The sequence below is a fragment of the Telopea speciosissima genome, chromosome 5 (assembly GCF_018873765.1).
Source record: "Telopea speciosissima isolate NSW1024214 ecotype Mountain lineage chromosome 5, Tspe_v1, whole genome shotgun sequence".
In the NCBI taxonomy this organism is placed as follows: domain Eukaryota; kingdom Viridiplantae; phylum Streptophyta; class Magnoliopsida; order Proteales; family Proteaceae; genus Telopea; species Telopea speciosissima.
Genome location: NC_057920.1, coordinates 53,780,857 through 53,796,624, shown reverse-complemented (window position 1 = coordinate 53,796,624; position 15,768 = coordinate 53,780,857). Strand labels below are relative to the sequence as shown.

Below are 15,768 nucleotides of genomic sequence, written 5' to 3'. Positions count from 1 at the left end.
TCATATAGTGTCTGATTGTTCAGACACAGATCCTTATACTTATACCGAGGCCCTTAAGGATGTTGACTCGGTGAAATGGTAGGAAGCTATGCGCAGTGAAATAGATTCCATGGATTCTAACTATGTCTGGACTCTTGAAGATCTACCAGAAGGGGTAAAACCCATAGGCTGTAAATGGATCTACAAGAGGAAGAGAGGTGTGGATGGAAAGGTGGAACGTTTCAAGGCAAGACTGGTGGCGAAGGGATACACTCAGAAAGAGGGTGTTGACTGTGATGAAACCTTCTCACCTATAGCGATGATTAAATCTATTCGGATTCTATTGTCGATTGCTGCATACCATGACTATGAAATCTGGCAGATGGATGTACAGACTGCTTTCCTTAACGGTTATTTTGATAAGGTTATATACATGAATCAGCCAGAGGGTTTTGTCTCCCCAGGAGAGGAAAATAAGGTATGTAGGTTTTTGAGGTCCATTTATGGACTAAAACAAGCTTCCAGGTCATGGAACATCCGTTTTGATCAAACTATCAAGGATTTTGAGTTTGAACAAAACATTGATGAGCCATGTGTGTATAAGAAAGTCTATGGGAGTGCCGTCTATTTCCTAGTCCTATATGTGGATGATATATTGCTCATTGGGAATGATGTGGAGTTACTTTCATCTGTAAAGATGTGGTTATCCAAAATATTCTCAATAAAAGATCTGGGTGAAGCCAGTTACATCCTAGGCATTAAGCTTGTGAGAGATCGCAAGAAGAGGATGTTGGGATTGTCACAATCCACCTACATTGACAAAGTGCTTGAGAGGTTTAACATGCAGGATTCGAAGAGAGGTAATGTGCCTCTCAGACATGGAATCGGTTTATCCAAGTCACAATGTCCTCAAACTCCTGAGAAAATTAAGGCTATGAAGAGAATTCCTTATGTTTCTGCAGTAGGAAGTTTGATGTATGGCATGTTGTGTACCAGGCCAGATATTTGTCATGCCATGGGGATTGTGAGTCGATATCAATCCAATCCAGGATAGGAGCACTGGACAGCTGTCAAGGGGATCCTCAAGTACTTAAGGAGGACCAACGATTACTTCCTTGTGTATGGTTGTGATCAATTGTCAGTAGTTGGATATACGGATTCGGATTTCCAAACTGACAAGGATGATAGAAAATCTACCTTCGGGATGATTTTTGTGATTGGTGGGGGTGCAGTAATTTGGAGGAGTGTCAAACAGAAGTCAACAGCTGATTCCACAATAGAAGCTGAGTACTTGGCAGCTAGTGAAGCAGCCAAGGAAGGTGTCTGGCTCCAAAAATTCTTAATAGACCTAGGGGTGGTGCCTGAGCTAGTGGAGCGACCCATACAATTGTTATGTGACAATAGGGGAGCTATTGCACAAGCGAAAGAACCAAGAGCTCATCAGAGGAACAAGCATGTGGAGCGAAAATATCCCTTGATTCATGAGATTATTCAGCGTGGTGACATAGCCATAGCTAAGGTTAACACTGCAGATAACCTATCTGGCCCTATGACTAAGGCATTGCCTCCTAGTGTTTTTGAGAAACATGTTGGGAATATGGGGGTGAAGTCCATGGGTGACTGGCACTGATGTACAAAACTCCTTCTATATAAATTAATAAATTTGTTTTGATTAGCATGATCAGTTGTTGAGCTCAGTTATTGTCCATCGGTATTTATACCTAAAACTGTTCACCACTAGGGATGAGATTGGGCATCCCGTCCAGCATGGTGGTCACATTGTGTGTGCTTAGGGAGGTTGCTTTTCCAAGACACAAATGTGAGTGTACATATGGTGTGTACATTGGATTGGATCATTGAGAATTTCACATGTGGTATACTGTCAGTTCATAAAGAAAATGAGATTCTCTTAAGTAGTTCTCGGTTGGTCCCTTAACCTGAGGGGTCCTTATCGTTGCATTCATGTGTTGTGAGTTTTGGTGTACCAACGGTTGATGTCTCCTTTGACTATATATCGGTGCACTGGACTCACAGTGTGTGACTGTGTTCGAAAGAGATGCCCAACATGGAATCCACAGCCCATACCTTGGGATTATGTTGAGGAGAGTATTCTATACAGGATTGGATTCAAATCCGGTACCGATGGCGTTTTCAAAAAGTTTTTCGAAATGTTTTTAGACATATATACTTACAAAATGTTATCTATATTCTTGAACATTTTGTTTGAAATATTTTCTTTGGTCCAATCAAGGTAATTGAATCTCTCGATCGGTGTATCGGTTCATTGAGGATTAACAGTCTCGTACACATTCCTTATATTGAACCATGCAATATTGTTCTGTGGGGGACTAATGCGTGTTTCAACTACTTACCTTGGGCGTAGGTTATTACATCTGCTTAGCATCTTCGATGTCATATTTCTTAGAAGCTAAGTGGTATCCCATTGCGATCCTACCCCTTTCCTTTTAGTTCCATTCATCTACGCTATAACGGTTGATCATGATTTCCTTTTCATGATCCTCTTGTAAGATTGGATCTTACAATAGGATGGAGGAGATTGTTAGAAAAGAAAACTTGGTGGGTGAATATTGAATATTCAACCCAATATTTGATTCCTCTAGCAATGCATATCTTTCCTATTAGAGAAAGATTGGATGGGTAGACAATTGAGTCACAATTAATAACTCAATATATCACACTCATGTGAGCTAGCATTTTTGGGGATTTTGTGAGACAAATATATATTATTTGTGGAATTGAAAAATCACAAGAAGGATACAGAAGAACCCAAAAACGCAGAGCTCTCTCTCCCTCCTAGAAACCATCCTCTCCCTCTTTTGCTCTCTTGCTCTCTTGGTGTTTGATCCTAGAGGTGGTCCAAGCTTTTGTGTTCTTAGAACTGTGGAGGAGATAGCTTGACCGTGGTGGGAACGCAAAGCTTGCGTGGTGCGTGGAACGATCGCGAAAGGGCTATCATCGATTGGAGGTCTTGCATCTGTGAGGCTTAGGTAATAATCAATCCCTGCATTGTTTCATTGTTTGAGAATGACTTCTCCCATCGATATCATGATCTTAATTTTTGCTTCCGCTACGATCGATCTTTGATTGCTAACAAACTTGGCCATCATTTTGTTTGCCCGCTCTTTTACAGTGTTTTCCTTATATTTTACAACTTAATATATTTTTTTACCTTGATGATCCGTTACTTTGGCTTTGTGCAAAACCCTTGGAAAACAATCCTTTTGTAATAGTTCATCTATCTAATATATGTAATTATAATTTCTCACTAAAAAAAAAAACACGCTTTAATATGGCACACATCTAGTGTATGTCTATGCATGTGTATCAGTAATTTAGATATTATTGTATACTCTCCAAACTTTAAGAGGAAATAGATAGTTTAGATTTTTGAAAACACCACCTTCCATTGTTACATAGACTACCTGCGTTTTAAAATTTTTCACCATTTCAGATTTGATGTTTACATGTGTTTCCAAAGGGATATGTAGCTATATATATTATTGTTTGAGGTGTCTTGATGATGAACTGTTTTAGGCTTTAAACGATGGCTGTGGTGGGGATTTGGTTTGGGAAGGTTGAGGTAGGAGCAAGGAATTAGTAATCGGTATCCGATTGGTTTGGATCAAACAGATTTATCCTTGTATTCTTAAAAATTCAGATTTTTTTTTTTTTTACATTTTCCCCTTATTCCGTACTGATCCACCAATATGGATCGATTAGGAATCAATATCGATCTCCATTGTTACTAATCCGATACTGATTCTTCAAACCATTGTAGGAGATATAAAACAAGGAAGAATGTTCTCTGTGCCGGGGACGCAGGCTACGCCCGGACACATGGGGGTGGGCGCAATGACCATCCTGCCCCCTTGAGTGATAGGCCCATGTGTTTGGGTGCAGCCTGCATTGCGGCACAGAGAACATGAGCCCAACTAAGAACTTTGAGATCCGTTAGTCTAACTTATCAAAATTTAATTTGTCTAAATGATTTGTAACATGGTTGACCTCGAATTTTGACAAAAAATGCAAAACACTTATCCAACTTCTTGGCCTTTTGGCTTTTGCTGCTGAACAAGAACCATCGAGGGAGAGAGAGAGAGAAAGTAATTACCAAAAAGAAGAATATCCAATTAAAATGTAGGAGAAAAATATGAGTGAGGGTAAAAAAGAAAAAGAAAAAATGGTTAGAATCATCGTTTTTATAACTACATTGGTTACAAACCGATTTTGTTGGATTTTATTTAATTTAAAATCTTATTTTCAGTTTCAAAATCATAAAACTTTTTCCCTCTTTTTGCCCCTTTTTGAATTGTCTGACGTATTTGTAGAGTTGGTGACTTAAGAAGCACTTGTAAAGGTAGGTAACGAACCTTTGTAAGAATAGTCTCACATTAATTTTCAATAAGTGGAATGTCAAACTTATAAGTATTCTTGTAGCTTACAAAAAACATAGGGCCCTTTTCACACACTTTTTCGGTCTGGTCAAAATATTCTTTTTATATGAAGTTAGTTTTAGCTTCATATATTAAATATGAAGTATGACGTTTTAAATTCAAATTCAAACATCATCTCTCACATCCCCACACGGATTTATCCTTTAAAGAGATGCATACATTCATACATGTACGATGTACAAATACAATATACTTATATACACACCCATTCAAATTGATACAAACCTGTACATATCTAATACATCCCCATTCAGATTAATACGTGTATACAATTAAGTATACAGACACACCTATACATGTATAGGTACTACTCTATCTATAAATATGGAGGTCTGGTTGTATTTCAGCCTTAGTTACACAAATGCCCCTACTCCTACTGCATTTCGGCTCTGCAAATGTTCTGTTTGTATTTCACTTTCTGTTTTCCCTCAATTAAAATAGAAGCAGAACACATTTTCTTCTTCTTCTTTCTGTGAACGAGTATTGAGTATTACGTTCGGACATTCCTGTGTCATTACATTTCATAGTGCACCGTATGTGATTGGGAGTTGTTTTATCTTGGAGGTGTGAACATAGGTCAACCCAGCCGACTATAAAATTTTGGGGCGTTCAGAAACCTTAAGGAGAGTATACATTATATGACTCAACTCTACAACAATTGGTTGTTGTGATACAAGTGACCAGTGGTGACTACTACATAGGAGAAGCCTTCAAGATATATAGTCACTATAAGTTACATTTATTTTATCTTTTCTTAATTTCTGTTATTTAAGCTTCAGTCAAAGTCTTATGTCTATTGAGTACATACTATTTCTAATAGATTGTCTCTTATTTATTAATTTAAATTATTTTTAAAATTACTTAACACAGTAATGTCTAGAGTAATGGTACACATGCATGGACCTACACAGAATGTGTGTTAATACAAAAGAGGGAGCGGAGAGGGGGGCATGTGATTGAATTAGACTGAAATTTTGTGCGTGGCTATTTGAATCATGTCTTCTCTAGCAAATGGTTGGAATGTACATATCATCTGTCCACCTGACAAAATAAATACTTTTACGGCAATTAGAAAAATAACATACTTTTGTGATATAGGCAACTACCTAGCGCAGCTGGAATGGGTTAGTGCGGTAGTACTTAGGCCCCTTGAGGTCTCAGTTCCACACTATTATCCCCCCTTTTATTCCGTTGCCCCCCCCTCCCCCTTTGTAATATCAAAAAGAAAAATCACACATTTGGAATAATAATATTAGAAAAAAAAATAAATAAAAAGAAGGCTGTCAGGCTGCATGGTGTTTGTGCTGCTCAGACATAAGAATGACGAAATGACTACCTCACCTGTTTGAAATGAAAAATCTTACCCTTGTTGGATGCCCCAGGGACCACACAGCTTGACATCCCTCTTCCATAATATTTCATTGTCTTATTTAATTGTTCACTTTTCTATATTCTTACGGAGATTTGATGGCAATAATCCACGTTGTCGACACCATGTAGTTGAGATTTTCCTGATTTTCTGGGCTGTCCTCTTTTCTCTTACTTTCATTTTTCATTTCTCACTTCTATTATCCATTTTCTTCATTTTTATTTTTAATTCCTCATACTTTCCTTTCCCTTCTTCGTGAGGACCTCAGTTTTTCCTACTTTGTTTTGAAAGGATCCATGTAGTCAACCCCATTTAGCTGGGATAAGGCTGAGTTGCTGTTGTCTCTGAATTGACGGCATATGAAAAGACACCAATTATGAAGTGATGAAAGATTGAGGAAAGAGATTTCACATATATAATCCCCCAACTCGCGTGCATTGCATAGTTGCAATGGTAGTGTGACTTATATCCTCCAATGGTTTACCGATTTATATCCATCTATCCATTTTGATCCATGATTCAAGGAATCGATATTGGATCGGTCATATCAGTCGATTCATATCAGTATCAGTAGAGATCGATACATATTCCCAATCGATACAATACTGGTCCAAGGGTACTGAACAAGGGTAAAATGTCAATAAAATCGATTTTTATTGAAATTTAGGGATAAAACTGTCCGATCTAGATCAATACGGGCCAATCTAGATCGGTATCATATCGGTATCGGACAAGACCGATACGATCCGGATTCCGATTACTAAAACCTTGTTTTTGATCAAATGGTGTAATAGTCAATCGCCTCCCTGCCCTTTCACTATACTGTAAGTTCAATTTTCTTGTTTTTTTTGGTAAAATTGTTAGTTCAATTTTCAATAAAAGGAAATAGGGAAACCCACTTTCACAGCTTCGAAGCAGTTATAGAAACCAGAATATGCCTTTTAAAATTTTTTTTATTTGAATAAGCTCAACAGCCATGAAAATCCCTAATGGCGGTAAATGTTGGTGAACTTAGTAGAGGCGCTTCCATCGGTCAACGCCATGAAATCTAAGACAATCCATCTCTAAGACATGCCACCACCTTCACTCCCTTCGCCAAACCCAAGCTCCTCTTCTTCTTCTCCTCCTCCTTATTTCTCTGGTTCTCTGCTTTCTTTCTGGGTTTCAGCTTATATCTCTTTCTCGCTATCTTTCTCTCCTCTGCATGGGCTCCATCTTCTTCTCCGTCACCACTTTCTTCTTATCCTTTACAATCCTCGCAAATTGCGAGACAATCTACCAGGAATTTATCTACCCAAACTACTCTGCTTCAAGCTTCCAATTCGTCGATTCCCACGGCGTTTTCTTAAGATCTCAAAATGGAACCTTTAGTGCCGCCTTCTACAATCCTGCCGGTCAGCAATCCAATTACTACCTCTGCGTTATTCATGTGGGTTCCGGCACCGTCATATGGTCAGCTCGTGATTCCCCCATTTCCAGATATGGGGGAATTTCTCTTTCTCCAAAAGGTCTCACTGTAACTGACCTAGATAGCGGCGGCGCCACCACCATAAAATGGTCAACGCCGCCGTTAAATTCATCCGTTACAGCGATGCATCTCACCGACATCGGCAATCTTGTATTACTCGATCATTCCAACCATTCTATTTGGCAAAGCTTCGATAACGCAACCGATACTATTGTGATGGGGCAACAACTCTCGGTCGGTTCTTCCTTGAGTGCTTTCTCTGGTTCTGATTTATCACTTGGGGATTACCAGTTTTTGGTTGGAAATTATGATGGATTGCTTCAATGGAAAGGGTTAACCTATTGGAAGCTGTCTATGGAACAAACTGCTTATTGCAATGCGATTGCTCCGATCTCTTACATGGTCTTAAATGCTACAGGGCTTTTTCTTCTTGGTGAAAGTGGATCTATAGTTGTGATTCAGGTGAGTTTGTCTCCAACAGCGCAATTCCGAATTGCGAAATTGGATTCTGGAGGACAATTCAGTGTCAAAAGCTTCTCTCCTCCTAGTAAATGGACTCAGGAATTCATAACACCAAGTGATAGTTGCCAAATTCCTTACATCTGTGGTTCAATGGGGTTGTGCACAGCTTCTGCTGGATCAGGGCTAGGTGTTTGTTCATGTCCTACGGGGTTTCGCAGCATCAATCAAGATACCAGACAAGGTTGCTTGCCATCAGATCAAACTCATTCCTTGGCTGCTCCTTGTAATTCTAATTCATCAAGAAATAACACTGGTAGTGTTCAATCGAATTCATCGATGACGAATTTATCTTACACCAGTCTAGGTGACGGCCTGAGCTACTTTGAAAATATTTTCTCAGATCCAATTAAGTATGTGAATTTTTCTTACTGCCAACTTCTCTGCTCGAACTGTACTTGTAGGGGATTTTTCTATTCCAATTCCTCTGGTTCTTGTTTTCTGCTTGAAAATCAAATGGGCTCCTTATTCGTACCCCCAACTGGCAGTGTTAATTCATCTGGATACATTAAGGTGATGGTTAGATCATCTTTGGTGGTTCCAGATGGGAACACATCTGGAAAACAAAGTTCAAAAGCTACCCCAGTGGTTGCTCTGGTTCTCTTACCTTCAACAGGGTTCTTTTTGTTGATTATTTTGCTCCTGAGTATACTCTGGTGGAGAAAGCGTAAGCTTTCAACACATTCGAAACTAGACCGCCGAAGTTCAACTTCTTCACTGGAGCTTGATGAGCTCTTCTTATCCATCCCTGGTTTACCTGTGAGATTCGATTACCAAGTTCTTGAAGCTGCAACCAATTATTTTGAGAATCAAATCGGTTCAGGTGGATTTGGGTCTGTTTACAAGGGTGTTCTTCCTGATAAATCTATTATTGCAGTGAAGAAAATAAACCATGTAGGTTCTCAAGGGAGGAAGGAATTCTTTACAGAGATTGCAGTAATTGGTAACATCCACCATATTAACTTGGTTAAGCTAAAGGGCTTCTGTGCTGGAAGGCAAGAACAGCTTCTGGTCTATGAGTACATGAACAGGGGATCACTGGACAGAACACTCTTCGGTAATGGACCTGTACTAGAATGGAAAGAGAGGTTTGAGATTGCATTGGGGACAGCTAGAGGTCTTGCATACTTGCACAGTGGGTGTGAGCAGAAGATCATACATTGTGATGTCAAACCTGAGAACATTCTCTTACATGATCATTCCCAAGTGAAGATCTCAGATTTTGGGCTATCAAAGCTTCTCAGCCCTGAGCAGTCTAGCCATTTCACGACGATGAGGGGGACACGCGGTTATCTTGCACCGGAATGGCTCACGAGTTCATCAATCTCAGAGAAGACTGATGTCTATAGTTATGGCATGGTAATACTTGAGCTTATCAGAGGAAGGAAGAATTCTTCTATGCAAACTCAAACCACTAGTAATGAAAATGGAAGCAGTGGTGACTCATCAACTGTGTCATCTATGATGGGTCCTGTTTATTTTCCATTATATGCATTGGAGATGCATGAACAAGGGAGTTATTTGGAGCTTGCAGACCCAAGGCTTGAAGGAAGAGTGACAAGTGAAGATGTGGAGAAGCTTGTGCGTGTGGCTTTGTGTTGTGTCCATGAGGAGCCAATGTTAAGGCCTAACATGGTTAATGTGGTAGCTATGTTAGAAGGTGGAATTTCTTTAGGGATTCCAAGGCTTGAATCCTTGAACTTCTTGAGGTTCTATGGCCGGCGGTTCACCGAGGCATCGATGATAGAAGGATCTAATGGAGTCAATGCAATAAGGCCATATCCACAAGGATATACAGGTTTAACAAGTAACTCAAGTAGTTCATATCCATCTCTTTCTTACATTTCTTCACAGGAGGTCTCTGGCCCAAGGTAATGCAGTTCATAAGTGTTTGTGTTAAGTCAATTTGAGTGAATCTGCTTAGCTCAATTGGAGCTATATTACAGGATTTTGGATAGGGGAGTTCAGAGCAAGCCTCTGGGGTGATCATATCTAGGATCGTTGAGGAACCCTAATTCTTTATTTGCAACATCTTAATTCAGTCAAATCAACTGTAGTTTGGTGGTGTTTTTTTTTTTTTTTTTGGGTTAAATTTTAATGTTTTTTGTGTGTTCTTTTTTTCTTCCACTTCTTAGCTGTATATTAGACCATGTTTTGATTATTATATTTTGGAAACTTGGTTAGGTTCTCTGTCGTGTTCTTGGTTGTAAGCACATCATCTTCCCATTTGTTTAATGAAATCAGATTTTTTTTTTTTTAAATTTATTGAGAGTTGAATATTTGATTCATATCTTTGAGAACCTTGATAAGAGGTACAACCAGGGAGTATTGCAACTGGCCAGGGCTCTTCTGTCTTTCTGCCTTGGCCGATCCGATATTGATCCAAGTGCAGTGCACTGCCAGTACACCTATGTGGCGCATCGCACAAAAAAACTGGTGGATTTTTATCCTCTCAAGTGTTGTGCACCACCCAATGCCATGTATGTGCATTGGGAAGTGTAACACTCTTGAGAAGATAAAGATTCGACTATATGTGTATGGCCATATCATCTTTTTACTTTGTTGTTTGATATCTCCCACCTTATTTCATCCCTCCGTTCTGGAAGTATTATTAAACAACATAGATCTTTCATACGCATATTACTAAGTTCTTATCAGACGATATAGCTGAGACTGTAAGTATTATGTTTACTTCAGTTAGTAAAGTTTTTGTTTTTCCACCAAAAAAAAATAAAAAAAAATAGAGATCCGAACGATCCATGGATAAAACATAATAAAAACTTAAAAGATATGGGTAAATCCATCCGATCTAGCCCCGATTCAGGGCGATTGAGATTGATATCGACTGAGACTGACCTTCTTGGTAGTGTTTTTGTTTTCACTTCCTTGTCCATCACCTAGAAACACTATGATGGATGTACATTATCCTAATTTTGGTATGGAGAAGTCTATGTCGGCCCACTCGCATCATATTCATGTAAAATTAAAGAGAAGGAAAGTGAAAATTCAGAACCTAATAAAGAATTTTTGTAATTATTACCCAACATATATTTTTTAATATTTTTATTATATTTAGTAATGATACTTTTTTTGACCACATGCCTTGCGTAATGCAAACTAGTGCCCCTTGTATCTATCTATGTTTTCCCTCTTTGAAATGACCTCTTACCCCATCCAACACCCCCATTGGTGTTGCCTGTTAGCTTAAGGCATTCTGACGTGTATCTCTCTTTCCTAATTTTTATTTTAGTTTTTAAATCCAAAAGGATTTGGATGTAGAATAAAATGAGATTTAATAATCAAATATAGAATAATATAGAGTTCTAAAATAATTATGTGAGATAACGATGACAACATTTTTGTTTTTTAGAGGTTTGAAAATCTCATTTTCCTTCCTTTTAATTTTTCTTGCATTTAAAAACCCAAGCCATACAGTGATATAAATGTATTATGTTATTAAATGCACGAGTTGGATCACATAGATTTGGGATCCCAGCCATACAGTGAAGTCCATGTGGGTTGTGAGCTCTACATGGGGCTAGGGTTTGACAATCCATCCCAAGGAAGATGGTCTGTGCGACGTGTGTTTTTTTTTGTTTTTTTATATGTTATTTTATGAAAAGCCAACCCCGGGGAGGGTGTCAATTTTTTTTTTATATTTTATTTTATGAAAAGCCAACCCTGGGGAGGGTGTCAAAATCAAACTGAAATTATATACTGAAATTAAATTGAATCGTTTAATAAATGGTTTGATTATGGTTTTAAAATTAAGACCGTTTAATTAAATGGTTCAAATCATTACGTTTAACTCTCTTAAATGTACATAAATGTACCAAAATCAAGTTGAAACTGTTTACCGAAACCGAACCATTTAAAACTAAAACCGTGAAACCGTTTAATAAATGGTTTAGTTATGGTTTCAAAATTGATCGTTTATTTAAACGGTTTAAACTGAACCAGGCCGTTTAACTGAAACCAGACCATTTAACACCCTTAGTACTCCATCATCCCTAGGGTATTAGTAGGCCTGGTTGAGCCCGATTTTTTAAAAAGTTCTCTTAACTGATCCAGGTCTAGCCCCGTAGGACTTAGCCCAACCCAACTAACATTAATTAATTGACCTTGATTGGGCTGGGATGGACCAGTTTGGTTCTTTCTAATTGACCCTGTCAACCCCTAATTTTTGTCATTTTAGAATCGGGTTGGCCCAAATTGACCTTGGTTCTTTAGATTTAGGATAGGTTGACTTCTTCTATCTTAATAAGAATTAAAAATAAAAAAAGGAATGTGTCAATGAGAGAAGTGGGTGGATGGTGGTGTTGGTGGATTAAAAAACCTAAAGAATGTGAGTGGCGTGGACTGATAAAAAAATTAAAGAGTGTGGGTGGAATGGATATTTATAATTTGTTTATGAGAAAAGAACAAAATTAAAAAGTGTGGGTGGTATGGATATTTATAATTTATTTATGAGAAAAGAACGTTACCTGATCGCGTGGTCGGGTGGCTCCTGCGCTTAGACATAGAACCGTGTAAAAATATCGAGTTGCCCCCATAGAAAGATGGAAATCCCGCTCACGGCAGTGCTTGTGTGCACGCTATCATTGGCAAGAGTGTGAGTGCAAGCTCTAGAGGCCCAGGCATCGATCTCTTTCCCTTTGTTTATATACATTATACAATGGGTCGGGTTGAGTAGGGTTGGATAGGGCCATGCCAGGCTCAGTTCAAGCCCAGCCTCGAGCTTGAAAAATTCTAGCCAAGGCCCACCTTGCGGAGTAAAAAGATTAGCCCAAGCCTTGTCCAGGCTCAGGGCGGCCTCGGGTTGGCGAGGGCCAAATTGACACCCCTGTTCATCCTTGAATGATTTGTTTGGTAGGAAGGTGAGCTGGCTGAACCTGTTTCCTACTACCCTTATTTATTTTTAGGGCAAGAGAACGCTCACCAGTCGTGTAGGCCTTGCACCAGTGTGGATGCTAGTGAGAGTGCACATGGAAGCATTGGATTGGAAAGGATTTTCGATTTCACTGGGTCTATGTTAAGGGAAAAAGAAACCATCTCATACCCGAATGTGTAGCAGAATGGATCGATTCTGGTTCTTTCAGATCTCAAGAATACCAAGCCAAAAACAAACCATGACCATAATAAAGTTAGTAAGGTTTGCTAACCTGAAAAGCCTCAAATGTTGCTCCTCCTCCAGATACTGATTATTCCTCCAATGAGCACATAAGGAAGGACGATCACGAACCTTCTTGGTGTAGTAAAGAATCTCCAAGCCAAAACAACCAATCTCAATTTCCACGGGATTCAAAAAATCCAGGGCTTCACAAATCCATAATTCTCAAGCACAAAAGTGGGAGCAAGAGAATGAGATATGAGAGTTGGAGAGAGGAGAGAGAAAAAATTTTCCAACGGGGGGAGCCATAAAAATTCGACCAAGGCTCCTCCCCTTGGTGTCTTTTTATATGGGAGCTTTAAGAGAGCCCCCTTTTTGGTTCCTTGTGAGAGTTTGACACTTTTTCTCTTCCTAGTTGATTTGATTTCCAACTTCCTATCCTTGTGTGCATCAAATTAGGGAAGAAGCAGTATCTAAAAGGAAAAGTAAAATATTTATTTATTCTTCCTTTAATGGACGATTAAATATTGTACCAATTGGGCAGCGGAAACCTTGTTGAGCGACTCTTTCACTCATAAGATGCTTGTACGCACCAAGCATATCACCTTTGGCCCATAGGACCTTAATCATTGATATACCAAAGTACACGTTCATATCTCATAGTCACAAGACCTTCTCGGGTATAGGGTCTCGGTGACAAGTGTCTATCCATTACCAACAACTGGTAGTAACACATGAGAGAATTAACATGAAAAGATTCCTTGCCAACTCACACACGTATGTGTGCTCACATTCGTATCCTAACATCAACATGTCTAGGTGTTCCCAATGCAACGACTATATGATAAGGATGCCCAACCCAAGCCCTAGTCATGACTCCAATTTAAAGTGAATACTTCAGGACATATACACCTCATTATTTTATGTAACATGTGATAATAATTAAATCAAATAAAATAAACTAGGTTTGATGGACACATAAATCCAATAATCTCTCACTTGTACATCAAAACCAATTACCCCAAAATTTAATACACATTCCCTTTAGGTGTTTCTCAAACACGATAGGAGATAAACCCTCTGTCATGACATTAGACTCATTGTCCATGTTGCTCTACTGAATGATCTCTCTAATGAGGTGATACTTTTGATGCACATGCTTGTTCCTCTGATGAGCCCTAGGCTCTTTAGCTTGAGCAATTGCCCCTTTGTTGTCACATAACAGGAGAATAGAGCAATTGACAAGCTGAGGTACATTAATCTTTTTTTTCTTTTTAACCCGAATATTCTCTGTGACCCGGGCCAACCCCTAAAATTTTATTAAGATCATCTAAAAGAATAATAAATACAAGGGGGGGACATGCCCGCCCCGCCTTACCCCAACCAAGATAGACAATATAGACATTCCACCACTCAAAACAAAGAAACTCACTACCCCACCCAGCATGTACCATTTATTTCCTTAAAACCGGCAAACCAATAGCATCCTCACGTGTGATTCGCCGAAGGCCAAGAGGTAGATTATCCTCCCCCTGAAATTCTGCGTCCATCGCTGAGCCGCAAGCCAAGTTCGCCAACCAGTCCGTTGCTCTATTACCTACTCTGAACGTAAAAGAAATCAGTGGTCTTGGCAACCTTAACAACTCAACTGTTTCCTGGAACTAGTACCAACCCTTCCAAGACCCACACCTTGCCTTGGCAATGCTTTGAATTGTAGCCATTCACTTCTAGCCTGGCGCAACCATCTCCCAATGCCCTAAGTTCGACAACGGAGTTTGTACACTCCCCATAAAACTTTGAAAAAGCAGCAATGACCACGCCCTCTTTGTCTCTAATAATACCCCAGCCATCACCCACCCCCGGGTTCCCTTTGCAGGCGCCATCAATATTAAGTTTCACCATATCAAAGGGGGGACATCAATACACAGGTTTAGGCTGCCTCTTAATGGGGGGATGATGTGAAATACCAAAGTAGCCAAGAATGAGAGATTCGTTCAAGGATAGGGCTTTTGCACACGTAGAATAGAAAGGAACCTCACCAATCCAACTTCTAATGGTTTCTACAATCGAACCCACCGAATGAATTTTTTCTCCATGCCTTCTATTATTTCGTTCTTTCCGCAGCTCCCAAACAGTAAAGGAGGGAAGCAGGCCAGTAATAATTCTGCTCCTACTCTTACCATTAGCATGGATCTTTATCCCCTCAATTTACCTACCCATCAATTTCCTCAATTCCGTCTAATAGGGAGCAGAAATGGCCACCCTACTATAGGCGGTGCTACGGTCCATGGGATTATGGTGGTTCACCTTAGGAAATCAACAAACATGTAAGCATCAAGTTCCCAACTCCTGGGATCTCCAGGGTTGTACCTAGGGAACCCTAGGGTTGGCTTGGGCATCCTATTTTCAATTTTAGGGTTTTTTATGGTCACCCATGGTGCCCTATTGGAACCCAGTTAGGGTTTGGTATGACAAACGAATGCCCAACCTGTCTCTTTGACGTCTCATAAAAATATTGGGATCCATGTCATAGAGAAAAGTCATCTGTATTCTGTCCCATAGATAGAGGGATCCATCCCATACCCGAATGCGCAGTGGAAAATAATCGATTCGGGTTACTTTCACATCCCATAAATAATCATAAAAATTAAATCAATAGGAATTAACATAAATTTGCTAACCTGATGAGCCTCAAGTGTTGCTCCTCCAATAGACAATGGTTCTTCCTCCAATGAGCATTCCAAGCAAACAGATCTGAACCTCCAATGGTCCAGCCAAGGTTCTTTAAACCAATGCTAGATCCTTTTCAGTTCTTCAAGCATAGATCTGGGTTTCCAAAACCCTAACT

At 39.4% G+C, this 15,768-nt stretch overlaps 1 protein-coding gene across 1 annotated transcript; it reads left to right on the top strand.

Moving 5' to 3' along the window:
• The first annotated feature begins 361 nt into the window (after positions 1-361).
• LOC122663073 (G-type lectin S-receptor-like serine/threonine-protein kinase At5g35370) lies at positions 362-9,742 on the top strand. The gene is made up of 2 exons (XM_043858780.1): positions 362-457; positions 6,992-9,742. Exons 1-2 carry the CDS (start codon positions 362-364, stop codon positions 9,683-9,685), a joined length of 2,790 nt encoding a protein of 929 aa, XP_043714715.1. The 3' UTR covers positions 9,686-9,742.
• Positions 9,743-15,768: the final 6,026 nt, after the last annotated feature.